General features: G+C 43.8%; 1 protein-coding gene across 25 annotated transcripts in view; it reads left to right on the top strand.

Annotated features, from left to right (window-relative positions):
* The window catches only part of LIMCH1 (LIM and calponin homology domains 1), a 320508-nt gene that overhangs the window by 247574 nt on the left and 51981 nt on the right, over window positions 1-20953 (top strand). For 10 of the 25 annotated variants that reach the window (XM_087864172.1, XM_045816044.2, XM_087864170.1 and 7 more), the window contains 10 exons: window positions 2446-2688; window positions 3223-3552; window positions 4844-4959; window positions 5066-5177; window positions 5619-5879; window positions 10375-10410; window positions 14924-15050; window positions 16481-16638; window positions 16852-17260; window positions 20551-20766. In XM_087864172.1, coding sequence (XP_087720298.1) covers window positions 2446-2688; window positions 3223-3552; window positions 4844-4959; window positions 5066-5177; window positions 5619-5879; window positions 10375-10410; window positions 14924-15050; window positions 16481-16638; window positions 16852-17260; window positions 20551-20766 — 2008 coding nt within the window. The remainder of the gene's footprint in view (window positions 1-2445; window positions 2689-3222; window positions 3553-4843; window positions 4960-5065; window positions 5178-5618; window positions 5880-10374; window positions 10411-14923; window positions 15051-16480; window positions 16639-16851; window positions 17261-20550; window positions 20767-20953) is intronic. The other 15 variants (XM_045816057.2, XM_045816055.2, XM_045816049.2 and 12 more) reach the window with 3 other exon arrangements.

The following is a 20953-nucleotide window of genomic DNA, read 5'->3' as shown; positions in this document are numbered from 1 at the left end:
AACAGTCATGACTTAGCTGTAGGCTCTTTTCTCTTATTAGATCCTTTTAGATATCGGGAGGAGAAAAAAAGAGTCTTGCTCTTTATTTCCACACAGCAACAAAATCATTTAGATATTTAATGATGGTTATTTCTCATTAAACACACACACACACACACACACACACACACAAAACCGGGGTGCCTGGGTGGCTCAGTCTGTTGAGCATCTGACTCTTGATCTCAGGGTCATGAGTTTGAGCCCTGCATTGGGCTCCACACTGGGCGTGGAGCAAAAAAACAAACAAAAAACAAAACAAAACCAAAAAAAACCTTCTCAAAAGTATAGTACACTTCTATTTGTTCTATTATGGAAATTGTTTTCGAATGAGTTTCCTTCGCCCAGCTTTTTCCCCATCCTCTTAATTTGGGAAAGGGAAATTGTAGTGAAATGGGTTTTGGCCAGTGATTTTTATCCTAGGAGGGATATGATTTTACTGAAAGTGTCAGCTTGCTAAATCTCATCACACAGAGTTGATCATTCTTGTATTTTTTTCCTTACACCAAAATCAGAGATTTGCATCATCAAACTGCCATCTCTTTGCCCCTCATTTAAGAGGCTTGTAAATTCTGTTGAATGAAGAATATAAACCTCTTAACTGTGTTTTACAAAATTCAAATAGTTCTTTGGACAGTCACTGAGCTCAGCAGAGTGGTCAATGGTTGTTGTTGCTGTTGTTCTGGAAAGTACTAGGTGCAAAACTGGTGGATGATCCCTGGATATAGAACAGGGGTTAGAGAGCAGAAGCCTGGCATGATTTTTTTATAGGACACACTATAGCTTCGGGAGACTCTCACTCCATGCTGTTCTTGTTGGCATGACTTGTAACAAACCATTCTGGGAGGGTCTTGTGGGAGGGATCTGTTGTTGCACATGAAACAAAGACTTCTGGACAATTGACTAGCATCAAGGCACATTGATGGGGATCGGCAACTTGAGTTAGGAAAAGGAGTCACTTTTGTATCTCCCTTTTTTCCTTTCTCTTGCATGCAATTTTAATTCCTGGTATTTCCAGCCTCGTTTGTCTGTTGTCACCTGACTCTGTGTTTGGGGACATGGCTCAGAGTCTGGGATGGCCCATGACCTCTCTAGAGAGCATCAAAGAACTGATGAAAGAAGGGAAGGCCCCTAGTGACTCTTGCCTCTGCCCTTCCTTCTTCCCTTCCCCCAAACTAAAAAAGTAAACAGAAAATTCTGTAGCCCTCCTAACTTGTATGCTCTGCAAAGACACCACATCATCCAGGTAACAAAAGAATATGTCTTGGTTTTCCAGCTTGGATATCTTTTTTAAAAGCAAATAGTCCTCTTCATGTAGATTTTTGAGATTTTCTATCTCAGGAAGCATATTTAGTTAGAAATTGACTTTTAATGCAATCAAATGTTTTTGCATACGATGCCACAGCTTTGATTTATTTTTTTTTTAAAGATTTTATTTATTTATTCGACAGAGATAGAGACAGCCAGCGAGAGAGGGAACACAAGCAGGGGGAGTGGGAGAGGAAGAAGCAGGCTCATAGCAGAAGAGCCTGATGTGGGGCTCGATCCCAGATCACCGGGATCACGCCCTGAGCCGAAGGCAGACGCTCAACCGCTGTGCCACCCAGGCGCCCCCACAGCTTTGATTTAAATGGTAGCATTGTCCGCATTAAGCCACCTAACATCCACTTCTTGGGAGAACAGTTGAAAATATCAATTTTAACATCGATAAAGGTGACTAGTTATTAACACAAGAAACAAATGGGTATTGACTGTGCATGAAGTGGATACAGGTGAAGAGGATACAGTCTGTTTAATCTTCAAGTTTACATTACCCAAACCCAGCCGGCGCTATCAGCAAGCAGAGACTGATTTTGAAGGTCGACACTTTCTATTTGGAATTGACTTAAATGTACTTTCTGGCAGTTGTGAGTTTATGGTTGAGATATTTAATATGTGAACAACGTTCCAGCTATCTCCAAACTAATCCTAGAACTTGGATCATGCAGAGCTCGTTACTAACGTTTTACTGGTGCGGTAAAAGACATTCCAAAAGGGCTCAGGGATTCAATCAGAAAACTTGAATTCATTATAGTAACTTGAATAGTGTGGGAATTGGGCATCATTACTGTCAAACCGAAATCTCATTACCATTCTTAATAGTCTTTCAGCAAGCCCTGGCTTCTCTTCCTAAACTAGAGACTGTCATCTGGTGGAAAAAGCTCCATCTCATTACAGTGTCAGAAGGGTGCATAGGCGAAAGGAATCAAGGCTCCAATTGATTCCATATTTTTTGGGAAAGGGAAAGGTGCCCCATCATTTCCTTCTGTCCTTAGCCTCTGAAATTCCTTGCTTGACATTCTGTTTGTCTGCTCCCCTTCCTTGAACCTGATTTTTCCAATGATGTGGGGGCCTGGATAAAATTGACAGAAACCAGGGCCAAACAGAAGAGGTGAAGTCAGTGGTGACATGTATTACTCGGACTCAGGAGAGCGAACCGGCAGAAGAGGGAGTGAGGAAGGTGCCAGATCTTTACAGGGATGACCTGGCTCAGCGGAGAATTCAGGGCCACCTCACCCCTCACCGAGAGGCTCCAAGATTTGTCACGGTCTCCGATATCACCGAAGCTGACTTGGAGACGTGGGAGAGACTGAAAGTGTCAGGAAAGACGAGGTGTGTCATGTTTTTCCCGAGTTTTCCCCTGGCAGTGGTATTATTAAACTTGGAAGGAATCAAATGCTTATCCTTCTATCATTTTTTATTCTCATGGCTGGAGAAAAAATACCTCTCAAAACATAGCATATTCTGCATGAGTTGTAAGTTATTAATACCAAAAGTTTACAAGCCACTGGATGATGAAAACATCCTCTTTAATTGAGCCAACTACTATGAATGGTTATTTTGATAGGCTTGTTTACCATAAGGAATTTAAACTTGATTTTTAATGAATTTTCATTATTTCACCTAAGATTTTCTTATGCCATCATTTATGATGTTGGAAGTGATATTTTGAAAACCATAGAAGTTTAAAGCCCTATTTTCCTAGGCAAGACAATGATCGTTCTTTTGTTTGATTGGTGAATGGACAAGCAGTTCTGCTGTAGCCATAGAAGTCTTTTTCATAAATCTAGTATTCAAAAAAAAAAAAGTCTTATTAATTTGCACTTGCCTTAGAAATCTTTGGAACTCATGTCTGGTTCTGACTAGGGACGGAGATGTTGAACCCATCCGCGCCCCTGAGCCTTCACCAGAAATTAAAGCAGAAACTGCCATTCGTGATGATTTTGCCAGCCGCAAGGCCAGGGCCTGTCAGAAAGCTTCCAGCCCACGGCAGAAGTTTGTGCACTTTGGACCCGTGACAGACATAGATCAGCAGAGATGGAAGCGGCTCAGCATCGGCCAGGCTGGGCCTCGGGAGGACATACAAGAAGTCCTCAGTCGTGGCAGCGAGACTGAAAAGGACTCTCTCTCCCCTTCCTCCACGGCCACGGCCAGTTTAGCAAAAGACCAAACGCTTAAGCCACAAAATGACCACAGGTATTTTCCTCCATCTGCGCGCAAGGTCTGCATGGGAGCCACTGCGGCTTTGAAAGGGTCTGCCGAAGCTCATGTCAGAAACCTCCGGCGATCTCATAGTTTTCACAGGCCCTTTGGCCGGTTGGCAGAGAAGTAACGTTAGCGGGTCACCCTGGGGAGGAGCATGTGTGTGAAAGTTAATGGCAGGCGTCCATTTTGATCCTGTTGTCCCCAGAATCACTGCCTGGGAATGCCAGTAATCTTGGCGAAGGACCCTTTTTCCCGCGGCTGCATTAAGCACTATTTTATTAGTTGGAAATACTGAAATGAACTCGATGGAATGTTTTAATGATACCCTAGTGTTTCTTCTAAAGATACATTGATAAAAATCAGTTTATCCCATGGAGGGAGGAAAAAATAGTTATTAATATCATTAGTTCAAATTTGGACATTGAGGCAGACAAAAAAGAAAGGAAAGTTCTCTTTCCTCCTCTACTTAGAAAAAATTGTATAATAAATCGTGAATGGAGAAAGACTCCTCTCTTGGGGTTCCTATGAGTCAAGCGTTTCCTTGGCTGAATCGCCATCCAAATGTGTGAGGGATCACCTGGGAAAAGCCCATGTAGGCCTGTCACCAGTTCTCATCCTCATTGGAGGCCTTCCAGCTTTGAATTCCCAAGTCCTCTTTTGGGGGTTCGGTTCTATGGGCTGGTCTGTCTTCCAGAAAGCAGGTATGGGAGGTTTATAAGCCTCTGGACTCTCCTGGGAACCTCCATTCCACCTGCATGGTGGGAGCAAAGTAACGTTCTCCATGGCAAGAGGAAATGCTTAAGACGTCTCGTCTGTGCTTTGTCCTTGAAATCCAAAGGAAACAGTGAATGGTCCATGACATACAGAGGGGTGTCTTTCATCCAGTACTGTGGCTGACAGCATGGAGGGTAGCAGGCTGTAGATATAAGTAATCCCAGCACACCAGAAATACAGTTGGTGCTTCAGAGGCTGATGGGGACCTGGGGTGGAGGAGGTGGGGGTAAGAAATTAGTAAACATGCACTAGTCCTTGACTAATGAGGGGACCATCACTCAGCCCCATGGGGACAGGGTCTTGCCAGCCTTCTCTGACTTTTCTTAGGCCCTCTCTGGGGCTCACCTTCCATTATCTGCATCTGAGTATGTCATCCTCACTAACCAGCTTCTGGAATGAGAGCCGCTGAACTCTTCTTAATCTCTCAGTCTCAACAACATTTGTTGTGTCCTTTCATAATTCTTTTTCCTCTTCTCTCTTGCTACCAATGTGACTTGATTATCAACAGAATAGTGAATTCTGGCATAGATGACTATTGCAAAAGAGTCTCGCGCCTGGCTCCTGTGCTGGAGACCCAGGAGGAGCACGTCTGCGGTTTGAGCGAGCGCCCAGGCACAGAGGAAGGTGAGGAGCGTTCCCTCCCTTCCCAGGAGGTGAAGGATGACAGGTGGGGTCAAGGCCTTGGGTGTGAATTCTTCCCTAGCAGTAAAGCTGTCCTCTCTGGCTTCAGCGACGTGCAAACAGCTGCCACAGGATGGCAAAGAAGAGAAGGAAGGAGTTGCTCAAAGAGAATCTGAGATGCCGCCAAAGACTGCAAGATCCGAGGAGAGCGGCCAGCCACTGTGAGCGCTTGCCTGCATTCCAGGGTGTGCGGCCTCTGCTGTGTGTGGCTGTTGCGTTCCCAGAAAACAGCTTAGAGCCACAGTATGCACTTGAGGACTGATGTGGCGTGGAATTCAGTCACTTAAAAGTATGCACCCATCCCAGAGCCAGAGCTCTGCTCTCAGTGCCGTCCCTGGGTAGAGATTTGAGCCTTTGCATGTGGTTGGGTGCTGGCCAGATTTCGTTCTCGGGAATCATGAAAACCCAAAAGGGAAACCCGTTCTGGTGTAAGTACCCGTTGCATGATGGAGGCCCCCAGTATTAATACTCAGTTGCTATGTGTGCCGCTGCCTCCGTGGACATTGGCTTCTTCCGGCTTGGGCTGATGCCAGTGAGTGATGCTACTGGAAGCATCTTTAGCAATAAGTGGCCTTGACTGGCTGGACTGAATGTTGCCCTAGTTTGTGTCCCCCGGCCTCTGAACGCAAGACTTTGGGGACAGAAGAGAGCTCGGAGAAGATGACAGCTCCTGCCTGGAGTGGCGGTGGACTGAAAGGCCAAGGAAAGTTGTATGATTCACAAAAAGATGACATGATGGTCAGGAGAACCGGGATGTCTCTTAGACGCGTTGGAGCCAATGTAAACCAGTTCCTTCCAGTTCCATTTGCAAAGCGACAGGATGTGGAGGAATCTGCCAAGGGTCCTCCATTGAAAGATAAGAGGTCAGAAGATTTTCCTGAGCCTTTGTGATTTTGCTTCTCTGCTCTGAGCCTTCATAGATGCTTTGAGTATGTTATTAACGCCTTATGGTACCTCAGTGCCACTTACCCGCGACTGCTTGTGGAAATAGAATGATAAAAATTTTCCCAGTCTGCCAAGAATTTTTTTTACCTTTTTTGCATATAAGCAGGTGTGGAAAGAAGATGCAGTTGTGAGTTTTCCGGTTCAACATGCTTTTTTCTGACTCATCTTGTGGGCCGCCTAAGTGGGTAACTCTTTTATTTCTTCCTAGCTCGTACAGGAGCCCTCAGGTAAAGGAATTGAACTTCTTTCTGACCTACTTGATTTCACTTTGATTCCAGGAGGGTCTTCAGGTCCAAAGAAGATGTATGCCACTTATCAATTTGTAATTTCATTTCATTTCAACATTAGCAAACACTCAGTGCTTTCTAGAGGTAAGATGTCTATTCCATGCTATGACTTGATTTAAAAGAACAAGTAAGGAGGGGCACCTGGGTGGCTCAGTCAGTTAAGTGTCTGCCTTTGGCTCAGGTCATGATCCCAGGGTCCTGGGATCAAGCCCACGTCAGGCTCCCTGCTCACTGGAGAGACTGCTTCTCCCTCTCCTCCCCGCTTGTGTGCTCTCTCTCACTATCTCTGTCTGTCACTCTAATAAATAAATTAAAATCTTAAAAAAAAAAACGAGTAAGGAAATAAACTGAAGTTTGTAGTTAAAAGTACTGTATGTTGAAGCTTCTGTTACTATTTAATAAGAGTGATGCGTTTTTGTTAAAAGTGTGGTCTGCCAGATCTAGGGAGAATAAAAGAGAGGTGTTTTGCATAATTACGGGATCCACTAGAAAACAGGAAATGATTGGGTTCCGCTTCACCGAGGACCTTGAACGTAGCGGGTCAGAGGGGAAGATGGGGAGCAGGGAAAACCTTAAGTAACACCCAAATTTTAAAATTAAGATCCTAGCTATCTTGATGACCTGGATTTAATCTATCCTTATATTCCTCTGACTCCTACTACTACTGTCGCAGAGCCTCGTTGTCACACTGGTTTCTGGAAGCAGGGGTACTATTCCTGCTCTGGTTTATAGTGCAGAGCGCTGTGCAGCCCTTTCAAAGGGTGGCCGCTCCCTCTAGCTCACCTTCTGGCAATTCACAGGTGGGGCAACGGAGAGAGGTGTGGGTGTGTGGATCCCACGCGGATCCCGGCTGGTCAGGGCCGGTCAGAGCTGGCTCATGACAGAGGGACTGACAGATCTGCCCTCACTCACTTTCCAGATACCCTGACACAGTGTGGCCCAGGGTCATGGGCTGCTTTAAAGCAACTGAGCATGAAAGGGAAGAAGGAAGTGGGGCCCATGGCTGCCTACACATTCTGGGTGCTTTCCCATTGACTTATTCCTCATACGACCTTTGAGAGGAAGGATTTTCATCTGCATATTGTGATTAGGACACCGAGGCCCACGTCCACACCGCTGGTAATTACAGGTCCAACGTTCAGACCCAGCTCGGTCTGAGCAGAAAGCCGGGGACCCCCTCCGGTGCATTGCCTGCACAGGTTACTAGAGGAAACGGTGGCAGTCTGATGAATTCCCTGTCGCTTGTACCTGTCCCTCTATTTGTGATTGAGAGAAAGGTCTCTTTAGATCCAAAGGAGAATGAATGGCTAGTTTGAGCAGAAGGAGATGTGGTCACATGAACGGCGTGTCACAGTTGTGTGACTGAGTGAGCATACGCCTTGGGAATTCATGTTTCTTTTCCACAACTGTTTATTGAGTAATTACTATGTGTAAAACATGGGGCTGGGTGCTAGGGGATAATTTTAAATGAGCAGGAAACCCATTTTTTCCCTTCTCACTTCAAATGAAGCTATGCCGGTTTGCAATCGGAAGTATAGAACCAGCTAATTATTGATCCTAAAATGCTTTATTAGTGCTGAAAGTTACATACATGAAATAGATGCATAGAATATTCTCTTTATCTTTCTAAACATCCCTACCCTCAAAATTAAACTTTATTCATTGCTTTTTCATTTCTTTTTCTTTTTTCTTTCTGGTGGGATGCTTATGCCAACTGTGATTTGTCTGGCCAATTTTGTACCTATTGACTCACCTACTTTGTATTTTTTAAAAATCTCTTTATTAGTGATTTTTTAACTGAACCTTTACTTTTCGGTTTCCCATAGGACAATGGAGAAAGTCATTTGAAGCCCAAGTTCTAATTATCTTCTCCTTAACTGCAAAGGCAGTCCTGCTTAAATTGATGCCCTCTTAAAACTAACAAATCAGGAGGAAATTCCTGAAGTCCATGAGTGTATAGTAAAAGGGTGAATGAAGGTTATCTTCAGAGACTAAGCTGTTCTTTTCTCTTCAATTTCCAGAGCATCCAATAAGTACTCAATAAATATTGAGGGCCTCATCTGGTCACTATTCAGGGAACCCAAAAAGAAAAATCCCTGCCCTCACGGAGCTTACACTTTAGTGTAAATCTACATTTGTTGGCAGAGATTTCCATGAAATGCTGTTAAGTATTTTGTGTAGAGGCAGTTTAAATTCAGATATATCCTACATGCAGCAACAACATGTAGCTGAATCTCATCACCAAAATGGGCCAAAGGAGCCAAACTCAAAAGAATACATACTATATGGGTCCATTTATATAGTACAAAACACTCGACACCAATCCTGGGTATGTCTCGGTTTCACAGATTCATTGAGGAATATGTGTGTGATAGGTGCCCCTTCTGTATATATATATTATATACAGAATATATATTATATTATATATATTATAGATTATATATATTATATACAAAATATATATTATATATATTATATTATATATATATTATACTTCAATAAAACATTAACAAAAATATTCAGAGACATAAAATGACATAAAACACATACCATGAGTTGATTGTTTCTAGGCTAACTAGGCATAACTTCCCTGCTCTCGTCCATAGATAAATTAGAAAACACTGGATTTGCATAAGCCTATTCCAGTAGGCCTATTAATTGGCAAACATTGGTCCAGTCTTCAGAACTAGCTGCTCATGCACTCTCCCTTGACTGTGGAGGAATCCATTGGTCATTGATTCTAAATGCAGTAGTGTTTTTAGAAAATTGAGTGTATTAGATTAAACTTTAGCCCCTTCTGAAACTATTCCCTGGAGAAACAGAAAATGAGTCTTAACTGCCAGAAGAGAAATACCCACAAACATTTTGGCCATTTCAGCAGAGACTTTGGGTCTTGCACTGTTTTGGTTGCCTTCACTGTGAACGAAAACAATTATTAATGAATGCATGAATGCAGACTGTTCTCGAGTGATAAGAGCGGGGAAGAGAGAAGGGTGGGTGGGTATGCACCCAAGCATTCCAGGGTGTTTTCCCTAAGATTACAGGAAGACAACTCTAGAAGTGACTCTTTTCCCCATAAACTGTTATGAAACTGAACACGAGACTAGGTAATTTTTGCTGAAAACCACAAAATTTAATTTGCTGGAAACTGAAAGCAGGACCTTTTTTCTTCGCTCAAATAATTCTTTGTCCACCATCAGAGTGCAGAAATGAACAGCGTGTGAGGGCATAGGTAAGAACCTTCTCTTAACATTTCCCTCTGCTGAAGAGAGAGTCATTTATGGGAGCTGCTTTTTTAAAATGTGCTTTAAAATATGCCCTTGTAATGTCCTAATTTCTTTTTTCTAATTTAACCTTTTTCTTTGCTTTATCAGACACATTAAAATTTAAAGTGTCTGTCCTGCAGAAGGTACAGCTTTGTAGATCTGAATCATCAGAAGAATGTAAAAGACTGTAAAAAGGAAAACTTTGGTTTTTCAAGTTATGGAATATTATCCCAGTCTGGCTTTGATTAAGGCTGCCAGTTTTCTAGGAATTGTGGTTTTTGTCAAATGCATGCGGAAGGCACTGATGGGGTTCTGGTTGGAGCTCTGGTTTGCTTTCAGAAAACTGCAGAAACGCTCTTTGATGTCATTTGTGCAAATGCATTAACACATCAGGGAAAGGGTCAGTAAGCGTGTGCTTCTATGCTGGGTGTCCATTACAGCCCATTACTGCCGAGCATAAAGGCATGAACAGTTTAACTGTTTGTGAGCGACAATAATACAGGTTCGGCTTTTTTTTTTTCTTTTTCTTCTTAAATTGCCTTCTCTAAACATTGCGGGTTACACCTAAGCCGCCTTGTGTTTATATTGAACAGAATCTTTTTGTGGGTAGCATGGGGATTATTTTCATTCCTCCTCTGTGTTTTAATACACGTTTTGCTTTCTTTAGCAATGTAAGACTGTTCTTTCATTTCCAGCAGTTAATAAATATTGCTAATTGTGTAACGACACTTCTCTTCCAGTGTGATCGACAAAAAAAGGTTTGGCACGCAAATATGTCACCGGCAATGTTTATTGCCAGCTTGGTTACAGAGCTAATCTTCTGTCTTACCCATCCTCTAATTTTGTATTTGGTCTTGTAGATACAGTCCGAGAACTCCTGTGTCTGATGACGCAGAGTAAGTTGTCTTGTGTTTGTAGGAATCCATTAATGACTAGATTAAACTGCATGCTTCCCATACTTACCACTAATTGAAATGCAATTGATGCAACGGTGAACTGAGCAGCTAACTGACTCACGCAGCCTCGGAAAAGCACTTGAAGTCGGAATGCAGAACATATGTTCTGTGCAGGAGAGATGAATGAAAGAGTAACTCAAGCATGATTCTAATACACAGCTGCTGCTTCAACTTAACATTTGCTTTTCATAGACATGGCATGGGGAGGCTGGTCTTACGGTCTGGATGTTGGTACCCCTTCTGAGCCACAGAATTATTCTGCGTTTTACATTTAATTCTTGATATGTTAGGGCTTGGAGTTAACAATGAAGCAAGTCATTCTCATGGCCATATCTTTTTGAGCTAAGAAAACAAACCCTAAACCACTAATTATAGATTCAGAAGCCCAAGTTCCTCCCAGGTTGGAGTAATATAAACTGTGGGATACTCAAGACCAGAACATTGGGGTTGCGTTCAACTTCTGTGGCATAGCAAGGGGTCAAGATGTCAAACATGACTTCGGCTTCCGCTCCCGGCTCCTTAGTTTCCACTCCTCTCGGAGATTCATTCCCTACCTCCGCCTCAACATCCAGATTTGAGAAGAAGCCAACACTCTCCCATTTGTGACCACACTAATTCCATTTCAGAAACGGATTTCCCATCTGCCGAGCATTCTGAAACAGATTATCCAAAGCAAACATTTTCTTTGCACAATCCTAAATTTCTCAGAGTTGAGTAAATCTGTGTTTTAAGAAACATAATTAATATCTAATTCCAACTTCAGTGGCCTGCTGAGCCTGATGTCCCTCCTCTCTGAGAAGCAGTCTGTGTGCTGGTGGAAGTCTGGGCTGTCAGAAGAGCACACACGGACCTAAGACATTTAAGTCACCAAGTGAGGAGTCTAAATAAGGGTGCAAACACAAAAATCATTGCCACCAATGACAAGGAAACTGGGCCCCAAAGTTACTGTTTCCAGTACCTTCTCCACATCTGCATTCAAGATGTCAGCTTGGTTTGTCCTGGCACTAAGCGGGCTGCCTCAGGTGCCAGCATATATTCCCAGTGTGCGATCTCTGATTGCTTCGTGCCTGAGGTGCAGCACAGTCCTGTCTCAAAACCAAGTTCCCCCTGAGCTTGACTGACTGCATGGAGTTAAGTAGTCTATAAAACTGAGCCCTGGTGATTACATTTAAAATCGGCCGTGGCAGTATTTACCATGCACTGAAAGGAAGATTATCTAAGATGGATAGGCAAAGCGCTACTCTGATTTGGTTAGCAAACATTTTGATGGGGTGGATTTATTCTTTATCAATGCAAAGCCACTGTGCAGTGTGCCTAAGACGGATCTCTGGGAAATCCCAGAAAATGGAAGAAAGGAAGCTACGGTAAAGAGTGTTGGAATCTTGCCTGCCCCTGAATATGAAACCTCACCCACGGGAAAAGTGAATGATTTTTTTCAAGGCAGTGGAGGTGGGGACTCCCTTCTCTGCCCTAAATTTACAAAAAGCAGCCTCGTGGATGAAGAAGAGTGAAAGGAGCTCCTTTTCCAGAGGTCTTATCTAGCAGTAGCCAAAGTGCCAGATCTCCTTCTTGGGAGTAGACACAACTTACATGAAGCCATGTGGGGAGCAAAATGCAGAGTTTATATTGGCAGTTTCGTTTTTAAGTAGATATTTACTATATGTTTAGTTTATTTCCCCACTCTCTCCCTTTTTCAAAACCTTTAAGGGCAATTATTGGCACAGGCTCTATTTATTCAGAACTGGCACATTCTTAAAATACAGCCCAATCAGAAAAAGATGTGCCCTTTAAGGAAAATGCAGGTCAGGGGCAGACCTACCACACAGGCAAACAGAGATTTCCGCCTCCCAGCAAGCCAAGAATGTTTCCGTAGATATAGTTTCACCTTCTTGCCCTTTTCTTCACGTGCACGCTCCTCCTGTCCCAAGGCTCTCCCCACCAACGGAGCCTGTGCACCGTGAGAGCTGGAGGCTGTTTAATTCCTAATTCCCTCACCTTCGACCTGGCCCAGAAACAATTTCCAGGCTCCCCTGGAGGTGATTTTGTCCTGGCCCTCAAAGATGCCAACCCACCACCACAAGAGACTCTGGGGCTCAGCAGCCGGGGACCCCGTGTCCCAATAGCACAAGGCGGGGGCTGAGAGCAGATGTTTGGTGCGAGTCACATTAATATTCTGGAGCCTGGGCTCCTGCAGGATCCCCCACCCTGTCCCTAGACACACACTTCTTCATTTTGGAGGCTGAGTCCAACCTCTGAAGTAAGGGACATTTTCTGAATGGTGACTCAGCCCATTTTCTGTCTAGTATTATCAATTTTCAACTTGCCTAGTTCCTTTTTTTGAAATGGCATAGAGACATGGCTCATAGTTCGGTTATTTCTTTTTTGGCCAGTTTGCTGGAATTTCTTTAAAAAAAAAAGAACTCTGGGGGAAAATAGTACTTCCTGGTATATGAGAGGGCAAACCAGAGTTTCTCTTTTTATTTCACTAAGCCACATTTGGACTAGGGTCATTAGAACTTAATGGTGGAAACAGAGATAGGACCCCGGGACAGAAGAAGGCAGTTCTCAAGGCGTTGCTCCCATTCTTTCCAAGTGACATAACCAAATCCCAAATCTTGGAGAAGACTGCCATTTTTTCCTGGGATTTCAGAAGAAGACCTGGCTCCAGGAATGGAATGAATTTTGGTCTCTTTCTGGAAAGCCTACTTAAGTGAATTTCCATCCATGATGTTTAAAAAAAAAAAAAATGAGGTAAGGCTTCTCTACCTACCTCTGCAAATTCCCAAATCTTTCTTAAACAACATTAATAAATAGTCTAAAATAAATGAAAAATCGCAGCCCCTCCCCCCTTATAGGACTGCAGTTTCTCTTTCTGGAAGACTGGCTGCCACAGTCAGCACTACCCACCAAGTATGCAGAGGCAGCTCCCCATGGTGGTTTGTCACATTTGTGCCAATAGAAGCCTCAGGTCAAAGTCCTTCTGTGCAGTCAGAGTATTCGAATACTCTTGGGGAAGACAGATTGCAAGTACGGGCTTCAGTCTTAGCTCTCTTAGGTCAGACTTAAATAGTCCAACACCTAGAGAGAAGGAAGAGGCACCCAACAGATTCATGCAGATTCATTTTGAATGCGTCAGAATGAAGGTGGGCAGCCATTGCATTGAGGATCTGTCTTCCCCTTCCAGAGAGCTGTCTGCTCAGGACCCCGCTGGCCTCCAGTAATGCTGCCGCTGGTCATTGTCTGCCCATGGGGAGAACTATTTTGGACGTCACCGATGATGTCTAGAATTAATTGACGTCTAAGTGCATGGCTTTTCTTTTTCTTTGTGTTAAGCTGGCTTCAAAAATGGACTATCATAGTCTTCTGTTCTTAGAGTTTAACAACGAACCTCCATTTCTTGATTTTGGACTGTGTAACCCACTTGGTCCCAGAGCTCATTTCTTTGAGAGGGGGAAAAAAGGGAGGATTTTGCTCTGGTTTTTATTTCTGTTTTCATCTTGCTGCTTCAGCTTTTGCTGTAACAGAGGTCTGTGGAAGCACCGTAGAAAAGGCCCTGTGATCTCACCCAACATTTAATAAACTCCTATAGAACATATCAATAATATGTACAGCCTAAGGGCTTAAAAAATTGTTTTCCCTATCCTTTTTCTTGTAAAAGAGTAAATTCATAAGTATCCTGACAAAAATAAGGTAAAATTCTTGTGAGAATATTAGGATACAAAGTATATACTGATTTATATATTTTATTCCTAATCTTATGATAAAATACCCTATTTTCTTGATTCCAACATGCTGTCAACTGCAGTCCCAATTTATAGGCATTTTTACAGGAAGTAGAAATAACCACATCAAATATATGAATCACTAATGCATAATTCTTGGATGCATCCACAATTCAGAAAATACAATATGAAAAGTTGGTTGTCTTGGACTTGAGGCTAGATGATTTTTTTGAAAGTGGAGAAGTTGCCTTCATGTAGAAAGCACGTAAGACAGCTCTTTACACAAGCAATTACTGTAATAAAGTTTTGCTTCATGGAATGCCACCCTCCTTGCCCATAAATTCCCCCCACGTTATACATTTTAATTCTTTTCATTTTGTTTCCTAATACATTTCCAAGTGAGAAGAGCCCAGAGCTCCAAATACGTTTTTCTAGCTCTTCCGAAATGTTTCGGCACCTACGTATAAAATTATATTGACTTGCTGTAGCCACCCTGAAGGCAAAGATGGTCACATTTCGGCTTTGGCGGCAAAAGGAGAAAAGGTGGGGGTGCTAGCATGCCCGCTGCCGGCTGGGGATCGCAACACGCCACATGCCGCATCGCGCTGCTGTCTTGAGCTGCGGAGGGAAAAGGGGCAGTTTTGCCGGCGCGGTAGCGCCCCCACGCGGCAGAACGCGTAGACACATCCCGGGCACCGGTCCATTTTTGTCTCTTCTCTCTCCACGCTCAGGAGCACGAGTATGTTTGACATGCGGTGTGAGGAGGAGGCCACGGTGCAGCCACACAGCAGGGCCCGCCAGGAGCAGCTGCAGCTGATAAATAACCAGCTGCGGGAAGAGGACGACAAATGGCAAGATGTGAGTGCCGGCTAAGGCCACGGGCAGCGGGGAGGCTGCCCGGCACCATGGGTTAGAGCCCCTTTGGAGCAGGAAGTCAGTGGGGCGGGCAGACTGGGACTTGAAAGCCAGGCAGGGGAAGGGAGCCCTTAGGGGACTTCAAATAGGGACACAGGAAGTGTGGGAATTAAAGGAAGGTTAATGGCAACATGAAAGGTGAAGGGTGAAGGACGGGGACATGCATTGGGCAAGCCCCCCTCTAGGAGGCTGGCCGCAAAGCGGGGAGGGGTGGTGCAGAAGGGAGGCACCTGGCATGGGATGTAGAATTGAAGATGCACTGTCTTTCGGGATGATATATCGGGATGGATAAGAATGCTGCTGCTGATGGCAACGGTAATGGCCAACCTCGGAAGCTTACCAGTCACAGACACTGTTCTAACTGCCTTGCGTGTAGGATTTCTTCCGTTTCCTTAGTAACTCAGTGAGCTAGCAACTAGTATCGTCCTCAGTTCCACAGATGAGTCTCAGAACAGCTAAGTAACTCACCAACAGTCACACAGCTAGTGAGTGAGGGAGCCCGGATGAGAACCAGGGAAGGAAATCTCTGTGGCCTGATGAGGGCCTTGTGATTGTCTGTGTGCTGAGAGCCAAGAGCCAGGGCAGGGAAGAGCCCGAAGATGGGGATGCTGGGAGGTTAGCATGGATTCTTGCATGTGGTCCTCACAGAGCTCTCAGAGGTAGCTGTTGTGGACTTAACTGTACCATCAGTCAAAAAAGTTAGTCTATAAAATGTGGTAGTAGTCGGGTCTACCATTTACCGAGCAGTTAACAATACGGTTGGCACCTTATATGCCCCTGGGAAGAGCACATGTCATTGTCATCCTCATTTTAGAGGTCAGGAAACTAGGTGTAGAGAGGCTGACAAACATACCTAAGATAACAAAGCGTGGAGGAGGTAGTACTGAGGTCCTTTCCCACAGCTGCAATCCCACCCACCTGACTCCAGCGTCCCGGAAATCAGTATTTCTGCCTTTTGTTCCTTCCCTGAGGAAATTGTGTCGGTCTGTGGTTGATTCCTACCATTCTTTTGTCAGCAAGTCCATTCACAATGTGCAGGTCATAAATCGGAAGAAATGAAGTTTCTTACAGTACCCTGTGAAGCAATACTTTAAAAGTTAGCAGCTGACATGAAATATGATTGCGTAGTTCATATTACCATGTTTAAATATATGTGCCGGTCTGCTATGAGTAATATGGCTATATCTGAATGTTCCCTGGAATGTTCCCCATTCCTGTTCCCACCAGACTTAGCTGGATTGAGTGGGAATGGAATGGCCTCACATCGTGCTGGGCCCATAGTCTGCACTCACTCAGCTCTGAAGAGTAGAAATGGAATTGTGTGCAAGCGTGTAGAAGTATGTTCTGTCGACCCCTTACCCCCACCTCCCTAGGACCTGGCTCGTTGGAAGAGCCGTAGAAGAAGTGCTTCTCAGGACTTAATCAAGAAAGAGGAAGAAAGGAAGAAAATGGAGAAGTTACTGGCTGGAGAGGATGGAACAAGTGAACGAAGGAAAAGCATCAAAACCTACAGAGAAATTGTTCAAGAAAAGTGAGTTCTTTCTGTTGTTGTTTTTTTACATGTGCAGTGGTATCTAGATGTGCTTTTTAAAAAAATCGTTGGGTATCACAAAGGCTCTGACGCCAATATTACACGCTCCTGGGCTCCCCTTTCAGCTCAGCCTTGGCTCCTACCAAGGTCTTCTTTGTGATTTTTGTGACTGTTGACTCTGTGATTGTTTCCCCTCCCATGCTCATCCTTTAGAGAGCGGAGAGAGAGGGAGTTGCATGAGGCCTATAAGAACGCACGGTCCCAGGAGGAGGCAGAGGGGATCCTTCAACAGTACATTGAGAGGTTCACCATCAGCGAGGCTGTTCTCGAACGCTTGGAGATGCCAAAAATTCTGGAAAGAAGCCATTCCACAGAGCCAAATTTAACCCCCTTCCTGAACGACCCTAGCCCCATGAAGTACCTGCGGCGACAGTCACTGCCCCCACCCAAATTCACTGCCACCGTGGAGACCACCATCGCTCGGACCAGCGTTCTGGATACCAGCATGTCAGCAGGCATTGGGTCTCCAAGCAAAACTGTCACCCCCAAAGCAGTGCCTATGCTGACACCCAAGCCTTACTCCCAGCCCAAAAACTCTCAAGAGGTTCTGAAGACCTTTAAGGTAGGACGCATTCCTTAAGAGGAGAACCAAACCTCAACCCCAGGGAATCAACAGAAGGAAGCATCTTGCCCCAGGAAGATGCAATTATGTTTATCAAATGAAAGTAAAATGTGTTACCATTTAGGATTGCGAAGTTTATAGTCTCAGGAGATTTGGTTTGCAAATAGTGAAAGGAGCAAAGTTTATTTTCCAGTTTGATATAATGGCGTGGTCTCTCTACAGTAGTGGTAACAAACCCTTAATTTAGTAAAAGCCTAGGGATCTCCAGCTCTGTGGAGGTATGGCAAACTCCTCAAAACAAAACTGTCATTGCCTGTGGTTTAAGTAGAAGTATATGCAGCTCCCTCTTCTTTTTAAAGAATTGGACCTCATGTCCAAAAAGATGCTACAATTGCAAAAAAGGAATAATACAAGGAACACATAGGAGCATGGGATGTACTTGATTCTCAGATGAGACGAGTTTTTAAAAATATTTTTTAAGGGGAAAGAAACTAGGTTGTTTCCTACCAATGAATGTGTAAAGTAATGTTCCAGAACCAAAGAACCTATGACAACCAAACATCTTTTCACTTCCTCACATTCCAGTGTTTTTCCTCACATCACGAGGAAGCACTCGTTCTTTGGCTTAAGCTCTTTTGACTACAAAGAAAAATCAGTTCTCCTTGTCCTGCACACCACATGGGTTCTTAATAGAAGACAGAGGTGGAATTCATCAGCAGGAGACACGGGCACATGACTATAAAGAAAGTTTGCTTGGCTAAACTAATCGAGCAGTGTGATGTCATGTATCTTCCTATTGAATTTCAGAGGGAACCAAACCGTATATACACTTTCTGACTGTTGCTTAAATAACTCAGAATGGATCTTAAAAGTCTGTGCCTTAGGTTTCCATTGAACAAAAGAAGTCCTGGATGTCTCATCTGGGTTGAGTTGAGATGTGTGTCCCTCAAAGGGCTGAGGCTGTGCCTTTGTTGTTCACGGCTTCATCCTGGGAGCCTGGCATCGGTGCCCAGCACATAGTGGGCACTCAGCAAGTTCTTATTGAATATATACATGAATTCTTCCTGAGAAAATGAGCTACTCATCACGCAGGCTCGCACGTAGATAAGCGTGTCCCCAGACATGCTTAGTATCCCACACAGGTGTGGCACCAGCTGTCCTTCACCTAAGGCCCACGACCGAGAACTGTCTGTGATGTTTCACGAAGGAAGGTTTGATGTTGAGGTGGCCCACACCGGGGTAGGGAATACATTTACTCAACTTGGTGTCCGAGGCATCTGATCAGATAATCCAGATGTCCACGTCCCCTCCTTTATATAAATAGTGCAAGGTGATCATTGAAACAGAAGAATTATGGCAGGACTTGATGGCAAGAGTTTGGCCCTGAGGCAACTCTGTCTCTCACCGTTGTGGCAAAAACAGTGTAAAAGGCCTCAGCAAGAGCATTCATGGAAGGATGCGGAGAAGAACTTAGCAGAGATCATTTTGAGCTGGGGGTCACTGTTGGCCGCCAATGAGCCCTTGACCCACCACAGGCATTGATGGCTCTCAGCCCCATTCACAGCCCCACCACTGAGTGGGTGGACCCTGTTATGGTCAAAGGTAGTATGTGGAAAGTTGTTACCAGACAATGGCAGGACAGAAACTCTGAGAGATGTGTGTGTGTGTGTGTGTGTGTGTGTGTGTGTGTGTGTGTGTGTGTGTTTTCTTGTGGCTAGGGCAGAGTGAGGGAGACAGAGACAGTTTCCCAGGACAACAGAATTAAGGGTAAAGGAAAAGCAAATTTAAGGCAGTGTTTTTCTCTTCTTTTTTAAGATTTTATTTATTTGAGAGAGAGAGCAAGAGAGAGCACGAGCAGTGGGGAGAGGGAGAAGCAGGCTCCCCACTGAGCAGGGAGCCTGATGTGGGGCTCGATCCCAGGGCCCTGAGATCATGACCTGAGCCGAAGGCAGATGCTTAACCAACTGAGCCACGCAGGCACCCCTAAGGCAGTGAAACCAATTTAGTGGCCTGGTATCAGCACTTTTTTAAATAAAGTAAAATACAAGAAAAAAAAGTCTGGTACATCACACATAATAAAAGTAAATACTGTTTTGCAAAACTCCTCTTTCAGCTGTATTTATGTGGGTGTGTGCAGTTGTGATTTAAGTTTCTTTCTTATGGATCACAGACAATAAATTATGTAAGCCATCTGCTTAAGGTAAATAAACTAGAACTAATATCTGGCCTTCCATGATTCCTTTTGAAGGATTTTAGAAATCCTCATAATAATAATAGCTAATATTCGTATACATAAAATGTGCCAGATTCTGTTCTAAACTCTGTACATATGTTAATCCATAAAATCCCCTCAACGGCACTATGAGGGAGATGCAGTTATTATAAACTTGGTAGGTGGGGAAAATGAGCACCAAGAATAAGACACTTGTTGAAGATTATGTGGCTTTTAAATGGTAGAGCCGGGATGGAATCTGAGGCTGTCTGATGGCAGACCTTCCTCCCATAACCACTGTATACATTGCCTCAGACTTAAAGATAAAGAGTTCTCGATGCCTTTCAATAAGCCAGACTAACTAACCACCGTCTCTACTCCTCCTTTCTTGCTTTTACCACCTTCCCTAGACATGGGTACAAAACACAAATACTTTAATGTGTATGGCCTTTGGTTCTTGAAAAAATTGGGATTGTAAAATTAACTGGAAATAGGGATTTACTGTGATAGAGCAGAGCATCGGGCCATAGCTTACAAATATGTACCCATTGCCCCCTTACCACGGGGTAACCTAAAAGATTCCTGATCTGAGGTGGGTTCCACCTAATATATAGGCTAACCAGAAAAAAAAATCTCAAAATCGTGGAATAGCATTCAAAATTTAAATGAAGACGTACTACAACCCAAGTATGTGGTATGTATATACTTAAGATTCCTTAATTTTCTACACTTTATTTTTTTTAATTTTATTTACAATCAATTAATAAACAGGTAGTGTATTATTAGTTTCAGAGCCTACACTTTAAAATAAGAGCACACCCCAAGTAAGGCAAACATGAAATTTAATCCAAAGTGAAGGGGCCTGAGAAGATTAACAACCTTTTAAAGAGGACCTTAGAGAGGTCATTTATAGGAGCCCTAATTTCTAGAACTGATAGAAGCAGACAAGAGACCTTATTTTTTTCCTGGAATGTGATTAATAAATGATAATGTTTTACTGTGACTCTAAATGTGTTATTTTGGCATAGTCTTCCGTTGGGAAATAGCATGTGGTTTTTGTTCCTTGTGTTTCTTATAGGTAGATGGGAAAGTCAGCATGAATGGAGAAACAGTTCACGGTGACAAGGAGAAGGAGAAAGAAGGTCCCACAGTGGCACTTGCCCCCTCGTTAACCAAATCCCAGATGTTTGAAGGCGTGGCCAGAGTGCATGGGGCGCCAGTGGAGCTCAAACAAGGCAACAATAGCATTGAGATCAACATAAAGAAGCCAAATTCTGTTCCCCAAGAACTGAGAGTAAGAACGCACTTTTCTTTTCCTTTTGGGGATAATTCCACTGTGAAAGCATCTGTTTTGAAAAATCAGTAGGTCTTGATAACCATCGTCTCTCTTTCTGTGGGTATATTATTTTGCTAAGGCTACCATGGCAAAGTGCCACCAACAGAGGGGCTTAAACATCAGAAATTAATTGTCTCGTAGTCGT

The sequence above is a fragment of the Ursus americanus genome, chromosome 8, assembly GCF_024610735.1.
Source record: "Ursus americanus isolate L20-20 chromosome 8, mUrsAme1.1.p, whole genome shotgun sequence".
In the NCBI taxonomy this organism is placed as follows: Eukaryota; Metazoa; Chordata; class Mammalia; order Carnivora; family Ursidae; genus Ursus; species Ursus americanus.
This window is presented reverse-complemented; position numbering and strand designations above follow the sequence as displayed.